Source organism: Bombus impatiens, unplaced genomic scaffold (genome assembly GCF_000188095.3).
Source record: "Bombus impatiens unplaced genomic scaffold, BIMP_2.2 scf_0571, whole genome shotgun sequence".
Lineage (NCBI taxonomy): Eukaryota > Metazoa > Arthropoda > Insecta > Hymenoptera > Apidae > Bombus > Bombus impatiens.
In genome coordinates this window covers 129,936-151,429 of record NT_176990.1, presented here as the reverse complement: position 1 = coordinate 151,429, position 21,494 = coordinate 129,936, and the positions used below count along the sequence as shown (strand labels likewise).

Here is a 21,494-nt window from a genome sequence, read left to right as displayed (position 1 = left end):
GAGCCACTCGTACGGAGCAATTTCGCGGCCGCGGGACAGAATTTTTCATCGCAACCATCTCGTTCCCGGAATTTATACGCGGTAGGTGCCCGCGATTTATCGGTTTCTCTCGTAGTTAAATATTCGCGACAGAGACATTGGAATATTCTTTTTTGTTTTTTTTTACTCTGTTTCTCTTTTCGCCTTTTGTTGATTTCTTTTATTGGAACGGCTCGTTTTTTGGTCGAAACCGTTGTTGTGTTAATTAGCGACGCTGAGATGTAAAATAAATTCGTGGTAATTTGACGAGCGAGAAACGGAGGACGATAAAATTCTGGAGACTCGATACGTAAGTAAAAAATTCAAAAGGGAATTCAGTTAAAAACCGTAATTTCTTTTGTAGCAGTTTTATAAAGCGTCAACGTAAAGTTTACGAGGATTTAATCCCCTCGATTTTTTGAGCTATTCTTTAATCCGAGTTTCAGTTTATTTCGCATAAAGTAAATCTCAAGAGCATATATCCTTTTCATATAACCTTAATCAACTTCAATCTCATTTTACGTCTTTTCTGGTTTCATTCTCGTAAAAAATTTTATTCAATTATTCACTTTATTTAACCTACTTCATTTTGAATTATTCTTAAATCAAAGTTTTAGCTTATCCTGTTTATATTCAATTTCAACGGAGGATATAGAAAAATGATCTAAATTTTACATATACAATGATCCACGAGGATATCGAAACACTTACGTAGACTTTTTATACCGCTGCATTTATATTTCTTATCGAATTCAATCTTATTTCGTTCCCTCTCTGACCTCGTCCTTTGTAAAACATCGATAACGCAATTTTATCAGAACGAAGAAATAAAATATCGCTTCATTGCCATATTCTTTACATTTCAATTACATCTTATTTTGATATCTCGAGGAAAAGCATCCGTGAATCGTATTTCTCGATTCTTTCACGGCACGTCGTTGTCAACTCACGAGTGTTTCTTTCGATAGACGTCGAAGAGTTTTTACCAACGAACCGGAAACAAGGAGAGTGCAACAGACTTCTTCGAGTAAATTCGATCGCGTTCGATTAGAAGCTTTCTTATTCACTTAACGAACTATCCTGGCTCCGCAAGATCAATCAACTGTACATCGGTAATTTATCTTTTTCTTCGTCCGACGAAGACGTTGCTCTTGCGAAATTACCACATTTAATTTCAGTTGCTCGGTTGCTCGACATTGTTCGTATTTTCTTACCGTGTTTCCCATTCCCGGAAACCTCTTTCGCATTGGCTACAGATCTAAATTCAATCGATCGCGGTAAAGAAGAAGCAGAGTTGTGGATTTTCCTAGAAGAGGAGAAATTTACAGCCTGTCTTGTACGAGTGAGCTCAAATGTGAATTTTATGTTTACTTCGAAATATCTGCATGCAACTCTTCGAATATATTTAGTGAGCGATGAAAAGGAAGATTGAATTCGATTTTACGTAACTGTTTATAAATATCGGTATGCTTACGAGTAAGCATGGGTGAAGTTAGGAAATAATTTAAACGAATTAGGAAAGAAAGATAGGAATAATTGTTAAGGAATTATAAAAATTTTTTAAAATCATTATTCCATACTGTAGACGACTGATATTGTAATTAAGTCTTTCTTTTTCATTTAATTATCGATACTTGTTCAATTCAATCCTGACATCCGTATCACTGAATTCTCTGCTAGTCAGATCAGTTTCGTATCACAGGTTCTAATTTTAAGTTCACATCGTATTTTAATTTTATCATCCGATTTTTTAGCGAATGAAATTTTACTCCATGAAATGGTACTAATATTATCGTTATAATTTTCTACTGTACGATGAAATTAATATCGGTAGTAGAATGTTTGCGATTAATTAATAATTTTTCGCAGCGAATAAGATAAAGTATCGCTAAACATGAATTCTATTTTGTTTCTAAATGTTGTACATGCTATTCATTCGTATCAAATTAAGAACGAGACGTAGCAGAACTTTCCTGCTCAATTTATAAAACGTTAGTTAACGCGGGAACATTTTCACCAAACTAAAAGAGGATTATCCCTAGAGAGTTCTGCTTGATTTCTGCCGTTCAGTTAATTTTCATTTATTACTGCATTACGTTTTTCGTCGCAAAACTTGTTCTTTACTGTTTGATTATACAAATCAAATTATTTTCCAGGGACGCGTAGAAAATTTGCGCGAACATTTCCCTCGTTTAAAATCTGTTGATAGAATAATTATTACGTCAAACAGTTTCATTAATCATAATAATGGAAAATATACCTAATGTCAAGAAACATTTCGTTACAGATTAAATTATTTTCATTAGAATTCCTCTTTTTTAAACGAATTTTTATTGATTTCTTGATTTATTCAACTTTCGTCGAATTTTTATTATTTAAATAAAAAGATTTGAAGCTTTTAGGAAGGAGCTTTGGAGGATTTAATGCTATGTATAATTACAACTGCAAGGTGTTTGAGTCTGGCATTTGAATGTGTACATGTAATTCGATGTACACGAGAATTACAACGAAAATTATTAAATTTACATAATAATAGCATATTAAATGTTATAATTAGAAAGTATTAAAGCTCTACATCGATCATCATGTTTATTCACTGGTTAGTTAGTTAAATTAATGATTACTTTGATCAATTCGATTTCTTTATGTTTAACATTTACATTATCTGTCTATAGACACTAAGAGACATAGACACTATAGACACATTATTGATATTATAAAATATTGTGGAAATAATCGATTGAAAAATATAAATTAATTCAGAGACTAACTTTTACATCGGTCAGTGCAATAGTCATTTCTTGATACCATTGATACCGGGATTGCGATGCCTCTTCGAGAGTCTGGATCTACTTGAAATTGTCAATGTAAACGACAGACACATTGAATTAGTAACCTAACCGAGACCTTCGCAGGTCTAACTTATTAATTCCCCGAATAACGTAGGCACGTCGTCACCAGATAATTCGCAAAGGAATGGGCTGAAACGTGCGAGCGTTCTATAGGAACCCGACAACCGGTTTTGTTTTAATGAAATCGAGTCGCGAACGAAGCTGCTAATAGAGTTTATACCGGCACGCAACTAGCGGGTAACGAGGACTTAGTATGCGAGCCGAGGACAATGGAAAGCGTTTAAATTAAAGGGAACGTGTAAATTCCGACTGGGACCGGTGAAAAGCCGCGTCGAGAATACGAAAATATGCATGAGACATGAACACCACAGACTTACACTTATCGATGATCTGTTACGAATGGAACGTTTAATTGACTGATGCGAAATGAAAATTGACACACGATGAGTTAATATTAGATTATCCAATAAGTTAATGCCATTTATGGACAAGTACACAGCGTCAATCACATTTTCTTTAAATATCAGCGAACGATTGATTTGAATCATTTCAAATCTCAAAGCTTCTCTCGAACTACTAATTTTTTGACCCCATTCGGAAGATCACGAATTTTGACTATATGTGCCTGAGACAAACATAAGAAACGCGATTGATCTTCGAGATGAAAGTTTCTTCTAAAAAATGAACCAACTGTACAAGACACTAAATTGATTTCTTCACAAGTTTGAGTATTTTTAAGTGTTCTACTTATTGTTATATATTTATACTTTAAATTTAAATATCCACTTGCTTATATCTCGTATTTCTCTTAAACCTGTGTCTAAATGTTTTGGCACAAGAATGATTCCAAAGTTTTTCCAGGTTCTGGTTTCTAAAATCTTCCATCTAAGTGAAATATTTGGAAAATTACTATTAAAATCCAAATTGTTCGTTATTTTATTTAATTAAAAGAGAAGATTTTTATTAATTGAAGGAGAAGATTATTTAGTCTTAATACACAAAAAATGATTTTTTCTATATTATTTTAAAAATGAAAGCAGCTTAGAATGGCACATTATTCCAAATGATAATTCTTTGTTTTCGTTTCAAATAAAGTTCTCACAGGTCTGATTATTACCAAGAAGATATCCATGCGTTGTAGTGTTTCAGTATAGTAAAATGTAACTGTATAGTAAAACATATTCTACTATGTGAATTCTGTTTGCTTTTGAATAAGACGTTAGTACGAAGACGGGCGTGAATTTTGAAACCTCTTTGGCGTTTCTAAGTGCAGCGCGAACACGCAGAAACAGAATACGTAAATAAGGTCTCCGGAGAAGGCGTACGGTTGTGTAGTATGAAGTTTGAATCATTTTTACGTGCAAATACGATAACTGATTTTTCTCGTGAAAACTCAAATCATTCAATTTCATCTATTTTGCAAGATAAACAGGGAGATACACGCGTTTCCATTTGTAAACCAGAGTAGAAGAATTTTGTTTGTTTTACTTCGAGAAAAATTGAATCGGTAACGAAAAAATCAGAAATTAAAATACATTTGCAATCTTCCGGCGAAGGTTCGCGAGTATCGAATCAATTTCGAAAAATCAACATTACCAGATGATTTTCATTGTCTGTTTTAAAAGTAAACTTCGTGTATGTCCTGTCGGATCTCAATTAAATAATCTAAAATATAATTTTTATTTCAATGGAAAAATATAGTACCTCTGATTCTGCTTACAATTGCGAAATATGATATTCGAAAGAGATGGGACGAAAGTTATGAGAAATATAAATTTTCGACGTAAGGTGATAGATGCAATAACAAAATAATTGCGTATTAATCGGGAATTCTTTGATAAAATGTTCAGAAATCAGTAAAATATAAAATAATAAACGATTCGCGTAGTTGCAATTCCCCTCTTTCTCTATTGAAAATTGCACGATAAAACTGCGGAAGAAAGGTTTTTATGATATAAGCCACTTGGATTACAGTGCATCGGATAAGCTTACATTGTTTGAGCGTTCGTTCTTATTATTTCGAAAATCTGGCCAATGGATAATACGTGCATAACGAAAGAGCGCAATTAAAAAGCGAATGTTCTTATAAGATGAAGTCCGAGTGATCGATAATCGTCGCAGGATATCTATTCTGTCGTTGTGTAACGCGGAACTTACGGTATACTCTCGCATTATCGATTAACAGACCTCCTTTTTAATGGACTTTGATATTACTTCGAGTATAGCGATGTTAGCGATATTATGTATAACATAATTTTATATTTTTAAAACTTAGTCACGGCATTTCATAGCTATAATAATAACAATATTTAACGTACGATGGACATATAAGTTTCCGTGACTCTGTACATCCTTCTAGACTATTTGTTACTGATATTAGTATTGCAAATTCCATTATATTTTCTTTATAACGTCTATCGTATATTATCAACATTTTTATGATTTATATAAATTGGATATTAACGAACACACGGTTTCGTTAAATGTAATAGAATGTTTCTAAATTGCCAGCTTATGGACCACGAGAACGTGGTATGATCAGTGAATGTTACAAACCTATTACATCGAAAAATAAAATCGACGTAACTGTTATCTCAAATTACAACAACATAATTGAATTTTATGTATTAACTTTGTGATTATAAATATAAAAATAGAAATTTTCGATACCTATCGAGAGATACATTTCTACGATTAAATAATTATATTTTGTTTCGACATATCGAGCGTTTGGGGGTATTATTCGTTAAAAAATATAAGCCAATCGATGAATTTTTTACCCCGAAAGTACTTCATATTTCGTAGAAAAGCAATGAAATTTTCTTACGATACGATTTAATTGGCGGGCTACGTGTTCGTTTCGTCGGTCGTTTGAACTAGCGACAGGTTTGAATTAAATTTTTCGAGTGTGCATGAACGATTCGTGATGGAAAGGCCTTTATTGCATTACACGAAACAATTTCCCACCGTATTGGGGACGCGCTCGCATAAATAGCGAAATTGTACGGATTACAGACGAACGCAATCGCGTTTGATTAAAATCCCGGACGGACTGCACACGGGATTGGTGTGCTTTTTTCGATTGCAGCTCCAATTTCGCGCCGAACACATTGTTTTTCGTTCTCGTTATTACCGTAGGCGCTTCCTTGCCAGAGCACACACCACCGATGACAGTGTGTAAACGCGGCCACGCGTTTCTCGTTGCGTTACAAATCCGTTGCCTCGTGTAAATAAACTTTTCGAAGGCGTGGGATTATATGCAACAGACTGCTGGATGGGTAAACAGAGAGAAATCCTGATCCTGAAGCATCAAAAGTATAATACTTGTCATTCTATTTAGAGGACGAAACAAATCCTTGTATTCCGCCTTCTGAATTATCCTCGTAAACATGAACGCGTTTATGAACTTTTATAAAGCCGCAATTTCACTATCGCGTGACAATTTCGAAAAGTAAGCTTTTCAATGAGATTGTTAGAATTTAATCTCGAAATTAAGATTAATAATCTGTGGAAGACACAATGTTTATGTTGAAGTAATATTGTGTGATATTTATTAATGTTGAGATTATTCGATGTGTAAACAGAGAAAACTCGTGGATAAATTGTAAGGCAAAAAATATATTTAAATAGAAGTGTAATTATAAGTAAGAATACAATTTCAGCTGGTCCAAATCCACACGTTAGCTGTGTTACCCAATAACTGAGAACTCCGAAGCCAACGTCGCCTGTCTACTGTTTATGGTCTGACTTCGTCGCAGTCTTTTGTCTACACGCTGTCGATGGCTTCGGTGCTTGAGAAAACTAAAAAGACCAGATGTAGAGTTTTCTTAGAAGTGGTGACCACTTGAACAATTTAAAAAAATTACAGGAAATATAAGTGAGTGTTGTGGAATGTTGACAGTTGGCTAGTTATTCTCAGACTGACTGACTTAGTGACCCATGACCCTTGAAGAGTTTTTGAACCCCACTCCCTATGCAGTAATGAGTGTGACCTGTGTAGATGCTGTGTGGCGGCACGTGCCACGAAACCTTCCAGCAGCTTCGCGATACAAAGCGCAACGCCGTGAAAGCGCGACACCGACGTGCCCAATGTGCCATCCATATCATTACGCTTCTTCCGCCGAATTCTCGGAAGAGCATGCACGCGCCAGCCGCCGCGGTACATTTCACGAACACACGCTAGTGAGGATATTGCTGGGCAACGAAGGGAAAAATCCTTTCGATCAATCACCTCGTCTGCATGCGATTAATATCGTTGTATTCCAACAGAGATGTTCATACAACAATTCTGAGAAATATCGTATAACAAAGCACGAATATTAACGTATAATGGAATTTCGTATAAAATGTCGAGCCAATTTGGTTTTAATTGGCAAGGCCATTGAAACGGAATCCGACGCGCGGAAACTTTTTCATTCGATCGAACGAACGAACGATGAAAATTTCATGGAAAATTCGGCAAGAAAGGTATACGCCGCGTTTCAGTTTGATTAATGGCGATATTATGAGACAAATATGTGCCTCGAAGAAACTTATTTGCAGAGCACCGCAGGGAAAGTGAAAAGAGAGCAACGCGGCACGCTATATCGGTGTTTTTTCTCGTGCTTGCAGCCACTATATCCGCGCGTCTATTTACATAATGTATTTACACAATACCGGCCATGATATATATCGTTCCACGATACATTATTTCGCCGTCACTTTGGAAGAACTTAAAACTGACGCCTGTGAAATATTTCAGATATTAAACGCTTTCAGCGTAAATAACGAGTGGCGTGAATAACGACTATATAGACCTAATGTAACGTTTAACTCCTTAACGCATAAAGCTTTCTTCTATTTACCAGCGACAATGATTAATTTCCGTTTTTCTAATTAAAAGCACATATGGCTATAGATATAAAGATATAACATGTCTTTCTTTTTACAAAATATGAACAGGTAGTCAGAAAATCTTAACTGCATTTTTGCAACATATTTTTACTCTTATATATTTCTGATATATTTCCTTGATTTTGTTTCTTGACGTAATTTTTCAAGAAACAACTCTACTAATCTGAATATTTAGCTGACAAACATCTTGGGACGAAATTATTTTAGTAAATACATTGGAACTTTGTATAAAAATATTAATTTATTATTTCTCTTTGTTAACAAAGTAATAACAATTCGGTGAAACGCGAAGCAACGACAATCGCAGTTTTTCAATCATCAATTCACAACAATACAGTATAACAAACATACAGTTTTAATTGTAAGCTAGAAACAGAACAACGAAATTCTTCGAACAAAAGTATCCAGAACCGTCATTCAACTCAGAGCGTTACGTCTTTTAACCTTTGTGTCCTTTGCTGTATCCGTATTTCTTCCCAGAATGCTGGTCACCCTTCTTTCCATAAGAATCATGATGGCTATAATGTTCATCGTGTCCTTGTTTCCCATGATGACCTTTATGTTCCTCGTCCAGGTGACCCTTATCATGATGACCCTTCTTACCATGATGATCCTCGTGATACCCAGCATGCTGATGACCACCTTTCTTATGCTCTCCTTCCTTCTTCTCATGGTGTCCATAAAAGTCACCGTGCTTCTTATGATGGCCACCCTTATGATAATCATCGTAAAACTTATGTTCTTTATGATATTCGTCCTTGTGAAACTTGTTATGATACCCTTTCGTCTTGTGACCTTTCTTGTGACCCTTTTTCTCTCCAAACTTTCCACCCTTGTGTCCTTTCTCACCCTCGTGATGTTCTCCGTATTTCTCGTGTTCATCATGGTGTCCTTTCTTCTGGCCACCGTGCTCTTCGTGATGACCGGAATGATGATGTTTATCGTGCTCACCTTTGTCACTCTTATCGTGATGATGATGACTCTTGTATCCCTTCTCACCTTCCTCGCCATGTTCTTCGTGATGATCAGCGTGATGACTCTGTCCTCCTCCAGACTCGTGATGATGACCTTGATGGCCAGAGGCAGCCGTGGCGAGATCCTGCTTCGATTCGTCCACGTTTAAGCTTGGAACTGGACTGACAGAGACTACCGATCGTAACGCGTCGCTGTCTTCCGTTTGGACATCTCGACGATCGCGAATGGAGCTCAATTCCCGAGCGAGACATGTCTGTTGAAGCAAGAATAGCAGAATAGCGGCAGGAAACGCGACACGCAGCATCTCGATCCGGTTTCGATGCGACCATCCGACTGATGACCACGTCGCAACCGGTGACACTTAAATATCCACGGTTCGATTGTTCCGTCACGGGGCTTGCGAGCATTTCCGCCGATTCCACTTTCATCCGCGCGACCGCAAGGCTTCCGTGGCGTGGAGACCTTTCACACTTTCTCGAGCTCGTAATGAAATTGTTTGCCCGTTGTCTTTTCAGATTCGCAGGTAAAAACGTGCATAGTTAATTCAGAGACATGACGTAATGGCGGTACGCTATCGAAGACATTTTTTCAATGGAGACCGGAAGACCGATCGAAGAACGATAAATTTGGTTACATTTGTAAATCGATATTTGACGCTTTTACCGTGTACAGTGTTTTGTGAACAAACGCTTCGGCAATCGTGCAATTCGAGTCACCTAGTGCGTGACCAGACTAAATGTCTAAAAACTTCGTAGAGACTACAGGTTTCTAAGCACAATGAAATCATGAATCTTATTGCATTGTGCAACTACTATCATTACTTTGTAGTAACGTGATTGCACATAGTGAATGGAATTCGATCGATGGCCTGCATCTATCGAATACTGTTCAACTTAAGATATTCGACGCTATCCTGATCTTAAATCGGCATCAATAATTTTAACGATTTTAATTCTTCAACTAAAGTTTCAAGATTTCAGTTGATATTTAGGAATGAAAGATGTCAATTGTAATATTCGGTCTTCTCGGGAAAATGTGCGAGAATGTTCGTTTCGTCTAAAGAAAGACGTTCCAATCTTTCGAACGAGACTGTAGATTAATATTTTATCAAACACTTTTCGAGCCCTCGACGTAATATCATGACAATAATAATAAATCAAAGACAATAAAATAATTATTTCGATATGGTATCGTCACGGTGAAACGGATCGTCGATAAGTTTTCTAATATCGCCATTAATCCTATCGTTGGCGATGCGAATTTGTGGCTAAAAAAATTCACAAAGTCCGCTTTATTTATAACGCGACGGAGCGAAAACAATTTATGGACATTTACAGACGTCGGCGACGCATATATCACAGCTCGATGACCAATCGTAGTTGCGCCGATCGTTCTGCTAACTGTTCGCCCATTTGTTCCAGGTTCTGCTGACGATTCAGTCGCACGACCTTGCAAAATCTCTGCAGCCAACAAAGACGACTCGATATCTTTTACGATATTAGCTTCGAGCCGAATTGTGTATACGTAGGTATATCCTCGTAACCTGAAAACATCTGGAACTCGGAAGAATCCTTGGTACGTCGTTCTAGTCGATCGATTGGCAAACTTGTTGTTCGAATGCGCGGAATTTCGTTGGCTTTATTCAGTTTCAGAATTTCTAGGTTACAAAGTTCAACGAAGTTCCGTCGAATTGCTAGTCACCAAGTCAAGAAAACTTCATACCATGTTGCATAATTTTGTAATGTATTCGTTTCCTAGGTCTTACAAGGTGAGCGTAAAATAGGTAAAGTGAAAGGTATAATGCAGTTTCGGATCTGAGTACGTTTGCGAATACTGTGAAAATTTGATAAATCCAAACTGCAGTTAAAAATTGATGTATCGTATTCTAAAACGGAGAAAACGGTAAGAAAAAAGTTTGAAGTATTTCTGAAACTTTTAAGCTCCAAACGAGAAGGAAACTTTGCAACAAAATAAATTGACCGAATAACCTGCAATTGGATCAATCTCTTAATTGACTATCGATCAGATAATGATCACTTCTTTCTCTAACGAATCTTATTGAATTTTCATTGTACGCTATCCGTTCACGGTTTTTAAAATTCACCACGAAGTGTCGAGAATAATCAGACGGTTGGTTGGTTTTTCGTCGCGAACGATACAAAGTCGAGTTTCTTTTCTTAGCTGCTTATTCGGTGGACGGGGACGCATCGTCGGTCGTTCTCGGTGCTTCTCCGATCTCCATTGCAAATCAGCTGCGCCGAATTTGCAGTTTGAAACGGTGATCGATAGATTCGGCCTCTTTACGACCTTATTTGGCAGGCTGTTCGGCTAGAGATTGGCTCCTCCGGCGTTGGCGCTGCATAATCAAGATAAAGATTGGTTACTGCCCAGCTTCACCATCGGGCTCCTTTAGAGACTGCGAGAAAACCGGATACCGAAGGCTCTGCCAACTTCGATTTGGACTCGGCATCGTCGTAACGGAGATTAGATTAGGTGGCGTTCCCTTTGGACTTTCCCAGATGGAGAGATTGCTTTGTAAGCAGATCCAAGGACGACGGTGGATCGCCGCTCAAGTGTATCCACCCCCTTCGTTTGGAAAAGAACAGGCCGCCGACTATTAAATTAAGGCTTCAAGTGCCGCTGGTAACTCGAAAACATTTCAACTGAGTGCCGCTGCTTCTACTGCCATTGCCTTTCAGACAGCTCAGATCTTCTTTCATCTTTCTTTTTTCCTTTCTCCTCTTTGCTAAGCGTCGTATAAAGGCTGATCTTACCTTCAATTCGTTAATTCTTTTATACTTTTTGCTAATATGCAAGAAAATTTATTAACATTATTAATTCGTAAATTTATTACTTTTGTAAAATTATTTTTAATTTTCGATTAAAATCAGGAAATATTTCTCATCGATGAATTTTATTCGGCCAGAAAATCCTTCTTCCGACAGAAAAAGAAATGACTTTTCTAACAGGAGAAGGCAATAGTTTGCAATGACATTGTCTTTAATTCTCTTTTCTATAGATTCGCTTAATTGCACCGAACTGAAGCTGTTCCTCGGCAAGGTGAGACAGCGCCATCCTGTCGCAATCAGTTGATGGCTCAACGTTACCACCCTACCCCCTTCTTTCCTTTCATCCTCTCACTAAAATTACTTTACATTCAACGCTGAAGCTTCGTTGAATCGGTTACGATCCCTTTTGCACGTTTTTTCACCGCCACAATGCAAGCATCCTTCGACCACTCTTTCGTTTCGATCAATCGACTGATCGAGCCGTAGGCCACGAACAATGGAGCTTGCGCGCCGCCCATTGGACAGCTAATGAAATTGTTTCCTAATTTGTGCCCACTCCACGCTTACAAGCTCTATTCCACAGCGAGAAGAAGGGTAACTAACATTGACATTCGACGTATTCGAGTTGTCTGTCCCGAGGTGCACAATTCGGATTAAGTGCACTCGAACATGGATTGCGTGCCGGTTTGAAAACGAGCTGCACTCGAGGGCTGGCTTGTTTATCGGCCACGGGGGAAGAATGATCGAATTTCACGCACGATGGGGATTTTCGTGAAATCGTGCAACGCGAATGGATTGTAACCTTTCCAGTGAATTTCAATCTAGCACCAAATGACAAAGATAATTGCGATATTTAATTAGTTCCCTTTTTTATTTTTTCTTTTTTTCAGTTTTGAGATTTATTGATAACTAGTTTCCTTATTTTTAATATTGTTTATTTAGAAATAGAATAAAATTAGTTGGAAATTCAATTATAGTATAATCTTACAATATTTATATTAGAAATGACATATATATACATTAAGCATTCGAGGAATTGGCAAGAGAATTAATTCCGGCAAAAATTGTTAACTTTTAAGAAAATAACTTATTCTAATAGCACGATGCAATCAATATTACAAGAAATGATCTGTCTTGATTCTATACGAATAACACGCTGTGCATCAATTTTCATTTACTCGCAGAAATGAAATATTTAAAAAACCAACTTTATTTAATCCAATAAATTATATCTACAATTTCTCTCCCTCAAATCCGCAGTCAAAGCCCAATAATGAAACAGTCTACAGTCGAACGTTCAAGTTTCCAAGCCAGCGGAAGATTGATTTCTCCGGTAATCCGACTCGTTCCATATTCATTGAAATTCTCTGGTGAAAAATTAACAAACGAACACAGTTGGGCGAGTGGCACGGTAAAAGGTGAAAAGTTTGACGAGTTCAGCCAGTGATCGTCCTCCAGCGAACACGGCGAATTAGTTTGAGCCTCCGATGACAGCGGAATCATCCTTTGTCACGCGCGCGGCGTTTAACAATAATTATCTCGTGCAATTAACGGACCGATTGCCAGGCTGCGGCCGTTCCAAAAGTTTCCTCGTTATAAATAATTGCAAAATCCGCTGTGCCCATCCCCACGAAATCCCGCACCGTGGCGTCAAACGTTGCTCGCCCCGCAGGGACCAGCCAGATGCGATATCGTCGCGTGACCGGTCGTACTTTTTAACAAACTGGTCTCGTTGTTTCTTCGTCGGCCAGAACAGACAACGCTAATGGCGTACCTTGTGAGGATATCTCGTGTTTTGCTATTTGCGCGAAGCCCAAACGCCGGTTTAACTTGTTAATTGGGGAGCAAATTAAGTTTCGTGGAGTCAACTCGTCACCCAAGCAGTTAATGTCTTGAAAGTAATAAGTTACTTATCAAAGAATCACTTGATCTATAGCGCATCGGAATATTCGTATGGAAAATGAGAGAAACGCGAGTTAATTTGTCTCCTGCGTTGTCGATATTTTGTGTATTTATAGAAAGTCAGAGAAACGTTAAGTTTCGTGCAATTTGAATTCGGCACACAAGACTTGTACAATTCTGTAGATAATATTTGTTAATTTTTCTACGATTAACAGGTTTTATCATCGAATTGCGATTGACTCATCTACTTTTTCATCAAATCATCTTGTACGTATTGTACATTTCACGCACATTTCTGTGCGTTTTTATCACATTCCACTTGAAATTAGACTTTAATCTGAAATTGTTGAACTTCCCTTCAGTTCTCATTGTTATGATTTATACGACAGAAAAGAGAAAGAATTTATTTAAAGTTTCATTTGCAGGAATTGGTCTAAACTAATTCAAACGTTGTAAAATTGATTGAACGTAATTAAAGTATAAAAATGTTAAATATTCCTATGTCCCTTTGATGTCATCAAGATTTTAATTAGATATTTTAGTAAATGAAATACAGCACGGGAAAGGAAATATAGAATTAATATTAGATATTTCATGTTATTTATAAAAGATCGTTGAAATAACGAATTTTATTATTATGTAATATTATTCGTTACGTATAAATGCAATATTATCGTTCAAAATCAATAATCAACATAAAATTAAAACAGTAACTTTACGTATAAATGTGTTAACAAATGCCAGAAATAATACAACCGCTGTCAAATCTTTTCGAAAATAGTTGGAAAACGTTTCTCGCAAATCGAGTCATATGAAACCGTACCCAGGCGAATCCATTTAAAACGTATATATTTCTTGCCGTGAGAATTGATTTTCTGCCAATTCTTTTTATCTATTTTTCGATTATTATCTCTCAATAGGACAACAAATATACCCTTTACCAAATTAACCTGGAAACCAATATTATCGATCTGACTCAGAAAAAAAAAAAAAAAATAGATACAACAAGGCTCATAAATATCCCGACACTTTAGCCAATTATTTGGAAACATTTGGTATATGAACGTTAATGAAACACATATAGCAAATAATATCGATCATAGGAAACTTGACTCGACTCAAATAACCTTACCTCGTTCTGTTTAAAATTTAACTTGCATCTACTCTTTTCACCGTCTCCAGTGTATTATAAATTATCGGGGCCGTCCAAGATCGATAGTACTTATCACTTGACACGATGATATGGATCTCGAACAAATTACCCGGCCAATAATGGAGCGTGGCTATAGGAACGTTAATGTAACGAGCATCGACGAACAACAGCGAACGATGACCAATTGCAATTTAGATCGGCTCATCAATGCGATACAAACGTAATATCATTAAATTTCGTAATAACAACGCGCCACCTTTGCATGGTATCAAAATTACGCGTTGTGTTCGTTACACAACGAAGGCACGCGCGCGCGCGCAATGCATTTCTAAAATAATTGGTGTTCGTATTATTATGAAGTAACAATGGGAAGCATTGACAGTTCGAGCGTGATGCACACATGGAAAATTCGTCCTTTAACAAGTTGTTTCGTGTCTGCGATCGCGCGATTACAACAAACCATATCGATCGATTTTTGATAACATGGTAAACAAACAGATACCTACGTATTAATTATGAAACGTTTAATAAGAATATTGTACGAGCACGTCGCAAAAATTCATTTCCAGATGATACGATATTCGTTGTTATCGAAAGCCGTTTGATCCAGATTATTCTCATAATCATACGGATTTAATTGATCGATTCTTAATTGATGACACGAAATTGAACGGTGTGTCGCGTCCAGCCCATCGTTTATACGTTTTTCGTCCAATTCGTATAATTTTTTCTACATCGACGCGTTAATTTAAAAAATTGTCAGTAATTGCTGTTGAAATATCACGTTTTACATTTTACGTAGCGGATTTTCCGAATTTCGCTTGATACGTAAATCTGCTGCTCGAGAACGTCGCATGAATATAATTGGATACGTTTGGAAAATTCTATCGAGTATTGTATCGAGCGTTTATTTCCTTTCGTTTTCTTCTTTTTTAATACACGATGTTAAATGAATAAGCTCGTATAATTTATTATTAATCGTAACAGATATGCGATCAGAGAAACAACATTGTAAATTATAAATTAGTAAGTTTCACGATAAATACTCTACGTAAGATACTATTTCTATATTTGTACACAAAATGTCTAGAAATAAATTCTAATGTTTATTAATTAAATGTCCAATACTAGAAATACAGCAACAAAAATTGAACAACTTCATTTTGGCCAATTTTAATCCTTCACGTACAATTTTCAAAAGAACTTTACGTCAAAGGAAATATCATTCTACACTGACGACGATATTTATACAAAATATCGCTTCTTGTTTCCTCTGCTTCGCGCTAATTGTTGTCATTTCCACTTATACCGTTCTGGTCTCGAAATTAGGCACACTTTTGCCGTAATAATACATTACATAGAAAATCGGACAACTAAACATCAGCCATTTGGCAAAGGATTAATAGTAATGGTCTCCGTCGCCACCGTGTTCGTGGCCAGAGCCTCTCGAATAGGAGCTGTAGCTTCCGTAAGAACTATGTTCACCCTCTCCGTCCGTGTAGCTTTCACTATGTCCATAACTCGAAGATTCTGGTCCATGAGCCATATAGTGAGCGCCATCTTCGTGAGTATAGCTCCCGTGATCGTTGGCTTCAGCATCGTGTTCTTCGCCACCGTCGTGATGATCGCCCTCGTTGGTTGCATAATGGGCATCGACGATGGTATCTAGCGAAATTTATAATATAATCGATACGGAAACGTGGAATAACGTAATTTAAAAATAAAGTAATTATCGTAAAAAATTATCTCACATTATATTTTATTGTTAGAAATATATTCCAACCAGGAGGATTAAAAATATCGTATTAGTAAAACTACTGTTACGTTACTCTGCACGATTTATCTTTCAGTGTAACTAACTGTTATTGAAAAAATATACGCTAAGAAATTTGTAATTTAAAATTGACATAATTATTATAGGATAGTTTCTGCCAGCAATAATGAAATTTATAGGTGTAAAGGATCGGTGGTTCCAAGTGATTAAATGACATGTTTCTGTGAAGTAATTAGCAAAATGGCTGGGTGCCGCCGTCAAAATTAGGACGAAACGAGCGCATGAATGCGTTCGGTTAATGTCGTTATCTCGATGGTGTAGTTTTATTGGCGATCGATACTCGAGCCACTAAGTTTGCCAGGGAAAACTTGCGATCGACGTTCATTAAAGGATCCCGTGCGACTAATGACACGGATATATCGTGCGAAAATTATTTACGGTATAAAGAAGAAACTTCCTCGAGCTCAAAATCTATTCAAACTTGCCAACTATTTCGTTCGAGTAGATTAAAAATATTATACTAATGGAGCTACTACCATGTTAGTTTCCTTAAGCAAATTTCTCAAGCAAATATCACTCGATACCGATAATTTTATTCAGAAACGTAGATACGTTTAGTATAAGTAATAACAACGTGCATATAGCAAAATAAGAAATCGCAAATCTATTATTGCTATTACGCACACTTTATATATTAAAATGCAATCATTTGTACGGTTAGAATACACTTAATAAATAAAAATTTATCTTTTGTTCATGAATAAAGTTACGTATATCTCTAAGCAAAATTAATCACCTACGTCAAGGATATCATCGGATAGGTTAATAAGCTGGTTCTGCGTGACAAGCAGTTTTTGAGTGACGTAACAAGATCAGACATGGATTAAACGCATATATGTATCAGGTGTTTCAAATAACGTCACGAGCTGTGTATACCTTCGCTTCGAACAAGGAAACTTTTGAGCGATTTTAACATATATTCTTATGCTTTTGATTTATTTGATTTTGTTTTATTTTTACTAAAAAACATTTTCTATGTACCGCGTATAAAATTTGTTCCAACTCGTTAAAATCTACTTTTACTATTGAAATTACAAGAAACGAATTCCCCCACATATTAGATTTTGATTTTGTTTCTATGAATCTTTATAAAAAAAATTATCACAGTGCTTTGTTCTAAAATAACAATGCACGATATTTTCTTGATTATAACTTCGATTAATTTTTTAATTTTTTAACTAGGAAACCTCGAAGGAACGATATTCCAGTTGCTACATTTGTACTAAATCAAAAATTCTATCTCGAAGCCAGTAAGTTGACAAGAAACTAATTTCACCCAGTATGCTTTATGGTTGTCACGCAATTACATGCTCGACGTCGTACAGTTTCTCTGTACCTGCACCCTCGTGATCACCGGCTTTCCTGGAACGAGAGGCTGCCTCGTCGTTGTGGCTACTTTTCTTGTCAGCACGCGCTTTGCCGTAGGCAACGTGCTTCTCGAATGCGTACTTGTCGCCATCCTGCTTGTGGAAGGTGTCGAGGCTCTTATAGCCGTGATTGCCCTTGCTGTAGGTTGCCGTCAAGTAACCCTTCTCGCCCTCAGCGTCGCTGCCGTACGTTTTGTAGTATCCTCCCTCGTCTGATTTGCCTAAAACCACGGTATCGTTCGTGCTGGTTATCATCCACGATATCCGTGACCGCTCGAGTGGTTGTTCAGGGACCGTTTCCCAATCTTTTTATCCCATTTGTTTCTTGATTCGAGAAATGCTAATTTAAAAATTCCAGTACGATGGGAATAAGAACACACGTGTTCGTTGTTCATAATAAATTTCGAATGCAGGAAAATAGGGGCTAAAGAGCAAATAAAAATACATGGTACAGTATACTCGTACTATACACGCATATTTATGGAATTTCATATTTTTATTAATATAATTACGGAAATAAAATTTCACGTTGTATATTTTTTATATTTTTGCATATTCTGCACTTTTCACAGTTTTTTATAAATGCATAAAAATCTATAGCTCGGGAATTAATATTGCGAACGAAAATATTTTGTAAATTGCTTGTTCGCTGACAGATTCGTATAAACGCGTGTCACAGTAAATGATTAAACTTTAAAAATACTGAAATTCGATGGGAAGTAACATACCAGACGCATTCTTCGCGCCCTTCTTGCCAGTTTTCTCTTTCTCCGGCGAGTTTCCCTCTCCGAGTAAATCCTCGACTTTCGTGGCGAAGGTCGACCATGCCGGTTCACGGACGTCTCGACGCAACAACTCGTCCACACTTGCGTCGTCGTCGCGATCTCCAGCTTCGAGCGAATCGCGACAGACGAGAAGGAGCAACACAACGACCGGTCCACGCCACATGCTTCCGATGCTTTCGATTCACCGATATCGATGTCGATCGTTTGTTGGTAAACATCGGCAGAGGCTGCTTTATCCAGCTCCTCCCACTCGGTTCTGTCGCGAATTTTCTTCCAAGCAGAAGGGATATCGGAAGGCAGAAGGCAGATGCCGGAGATCGAAGGGATTTCGCAACGATTTCGAAGATTTCACCAGTCGATGGATCTCGGTGGTACCGCCGCTTCGAAAATCGACGCGTTTCGATTGGCAAAATATAACGATAGATAGCAAGTGAGGGGTTTTAAAGTTGATGGAATTAATCTGAAGCCTTTTCGATTGAAAGTCAAAGTGGATGACGAAATGGGCAATTTTAGTGATTGAGACGAGTATTTTCGTTTAATGTTCACGTTGAGTAAATTGATTTAAAGGTACTTGATTAGTTTAGTTATATTGGTTTAAAGTGGTTCTGTGAGCTATACGAACGTTGATACGTCCCGAAATATCCGCGTGTTGCAATTTTATGGTTTAGTTCGGAAAATATTTTGGACCATTGTTCTTCGTCCTTAAAGCTCTAAAATACCTGTCTGGACTGATCGGAAGATCCCGTTGACGTTTAAGAATTCGGGCTATAACGTGTTGCGAATTAAACCGTTCATTTATCTTTTAAAAAATGTATTGTATATCCGCTTGCGTGAAGAGTTGCCTTTTATCATAAAAAAATTGGATCATTTTCATGGATAAATGGAAGAAAAGTTTGTAGATTAAGAGATCTTAGTATGCCGAAGGTACATAAAAATTTCCAAATTCTATTTGGAAACCACTTGCTCCGACAAATCGAATCGCTATTCTTCCAACGACGAATTTATATCTTCGTCGACGCATTTATCTTTGATCGATGAATTCACGAGTCGAAGGATAACGATCGATAACTCGGACAAATCGCGCCACGTGCCGCACGACCGATTTCACGCTTTCCATGATCACTGGAACGAAACGTTGGCGTCGAGATCGTATCGATCGCGGCACAATCGAGTGACATAACGGTACTTGGGAACGTTGGCCCCGCGAAAGCGTTTTGGTTTTTGCCCCTCGGCTAAAGGCGGTGTTCTTACGCGAAATCGTTTCTCGATCAGCCGCGTTATCTCATGCCTGTTACCGAGACGTTTCAGTTAGTCGATTGTTACGCGAAGTACATAGAAGGCGCGCGATTGATCGTTTCTTCAACGTTTTTGCCGACCATCTTGCCGGATCGCTGAAAATTATGTAAGCGAAACGAATACTAGAAACTTATATTGAAATTGCATTACGACTACTAGTGTAATATTAGCTGTAAGACACTCTTAAGTGAAAACAGAAGAAATCGATCGGAGAAGACGTGAATTAATAACAAATAGAATAATAGAATAACAAAAGATACTTAGTTACTCGGTGATAAATCAAATAACTGTAATATGGAAGAAAAATGAAATTTATATAACATTTTTACAAATTATCTTTATTCTTAAAACCATCCCCTAGACAAGGATGCGTGAAATACAGCTATTATACATTTTCCGTAAAATTACATTACCTGATCTCACACCGTACAATCAACAACGCTAAATGATTTGATTACTTAATTACATACGTACACGATATAATTATTACGTATAATAATTTGTAAAATACTGTAACGCGTAAATGTTAAATGTTTCCACTTGGAACGCGTAGGAGCCCCATATCGGCGCCTTTCGACGATATTTGGCGAAGTAAAAAGTGTCTTTTCGCAGTGAATAAAATATCTTTCGCGTTGTAAGGAATCCCAGGTTTTCATGATGGAATCTCAGCCATTCGATTGGACTTGAAACGTGATTCTTCTTCTCTATTTAAAAAGAGCGAACACGTCGGAGGAGGCGTCGATATAGTCGAGCTTAAAACCGCAAGCGAACGCTAAGCGGCCTGGATACCTGCCACGCCAGCTACTTTCCATCCAGATAATCCAGTAATTTGAAAATCTGGAATGGAATGTAACTCCGTGGTATTGCTGGAAGTCTGCGCCGCGAGGATTCCTCTTCTTTTCGTGCCTTATTGTCAACGTTGAACTCGACGAGGATGTGATGGATTAGGATGGAAAGGATAAAGGAAATTAACCTAATTAATTTTGAGCTTTAAGCAGACTCCGGTAAAAGCGTTGTCTAGCGTTTGAGAGATTTCAAACGTGCAGAGATATTAGGGAATTCTAGGAGCTCAGTGGGATACACAGAAGAACGTGAAAAAATTTGTGAAGATAAGAGGTCTAGACGAGATTGAAGGAGCTTGTTGGAATTTAGGATACGGCAGAATTAGGAAACATAAGAGACTTGAAATCGTGGAATTTCGCGATATTAAAGTATTTGGAGTATTTGGATTCGTAGAGGATCTGTTTAGAGAAAAGCGTGATGCGTATGCAAATTTCTACCTCGAATATCATATCAACCATGAGTACTTATTGTCAAATAGTTTAAATAATTTAATCGTTTATCATTTTTCTGCTTATTACCATTGGCTTGTTATTTCTTGGAGAAATCTTGACGGTTCCTGATTCACCTTTTAACCCATTCACGATTCTTATTCTGTATCGAACCGTTATTTAATTGTATTCTTTTTTCGTATAATTTGGTCTTCGATTTTAGTATATTATATTTTTTTTTTATAGAACCATTAATAAAAAAGCAATCTTTCTCTTCAACTAAATAACAATCCGATTCTACAAGGTTTAATAGTATTCCAAACAGAGAGATTCGACGCAAGCATACAAACTCGATAGCC

At 37.1% G+C, this 21,494-nt stretch overlaps 2 protein-coding genes across 2 annotated transcripts; both read right to left on the bottom strand.

The window, feature by feature from the left end:
- Positions 1-8,021: 8,021 nt before the first annotated feature.
- On the bottom strand, positions 8,022-9,061 carry LOC100740662 (histidine-rich glycoprotein-like). Its single transcript, XM_003491508.3, has one exon. It carries the CDS (start codon positions 9,040-9,042, stop codon positions 8,203-8,205), a length of 840 nt encoding a protein of 279 aa, XP_003491556.1. The 5' UTR covers positions 9,043-9,061; the 3' UTR covers positions 8,022-8,202.
- A 6,820-nt stretch (positions 9,062-15,881) lies between these two features.
- LOC100740544 (filaggrin-like) lies at positions 15,882-21,236 on the bottom strand. Its single transcript, XM_003491507.3, has 3 exons — positions 18,512-21,236; positions 17,753-18,004; positions 15,882-16,247 (listed from the first exon to the last, which is right to left on the bottom strand). The coding sequence occupies exons 1-3, from the start codon at positions 18,729-18,731 to the stop codon at positions 15,982-15,984; spliced, it is 738 nt and encodes a 245-aa protein (XP_003491555.1). The 5' UTR covers positions 18,732-21,236; the 3' UTR covers positions 15,882-15,981.
- Positions 21,237-21,494: the final 258 nt, after the last annotated feature.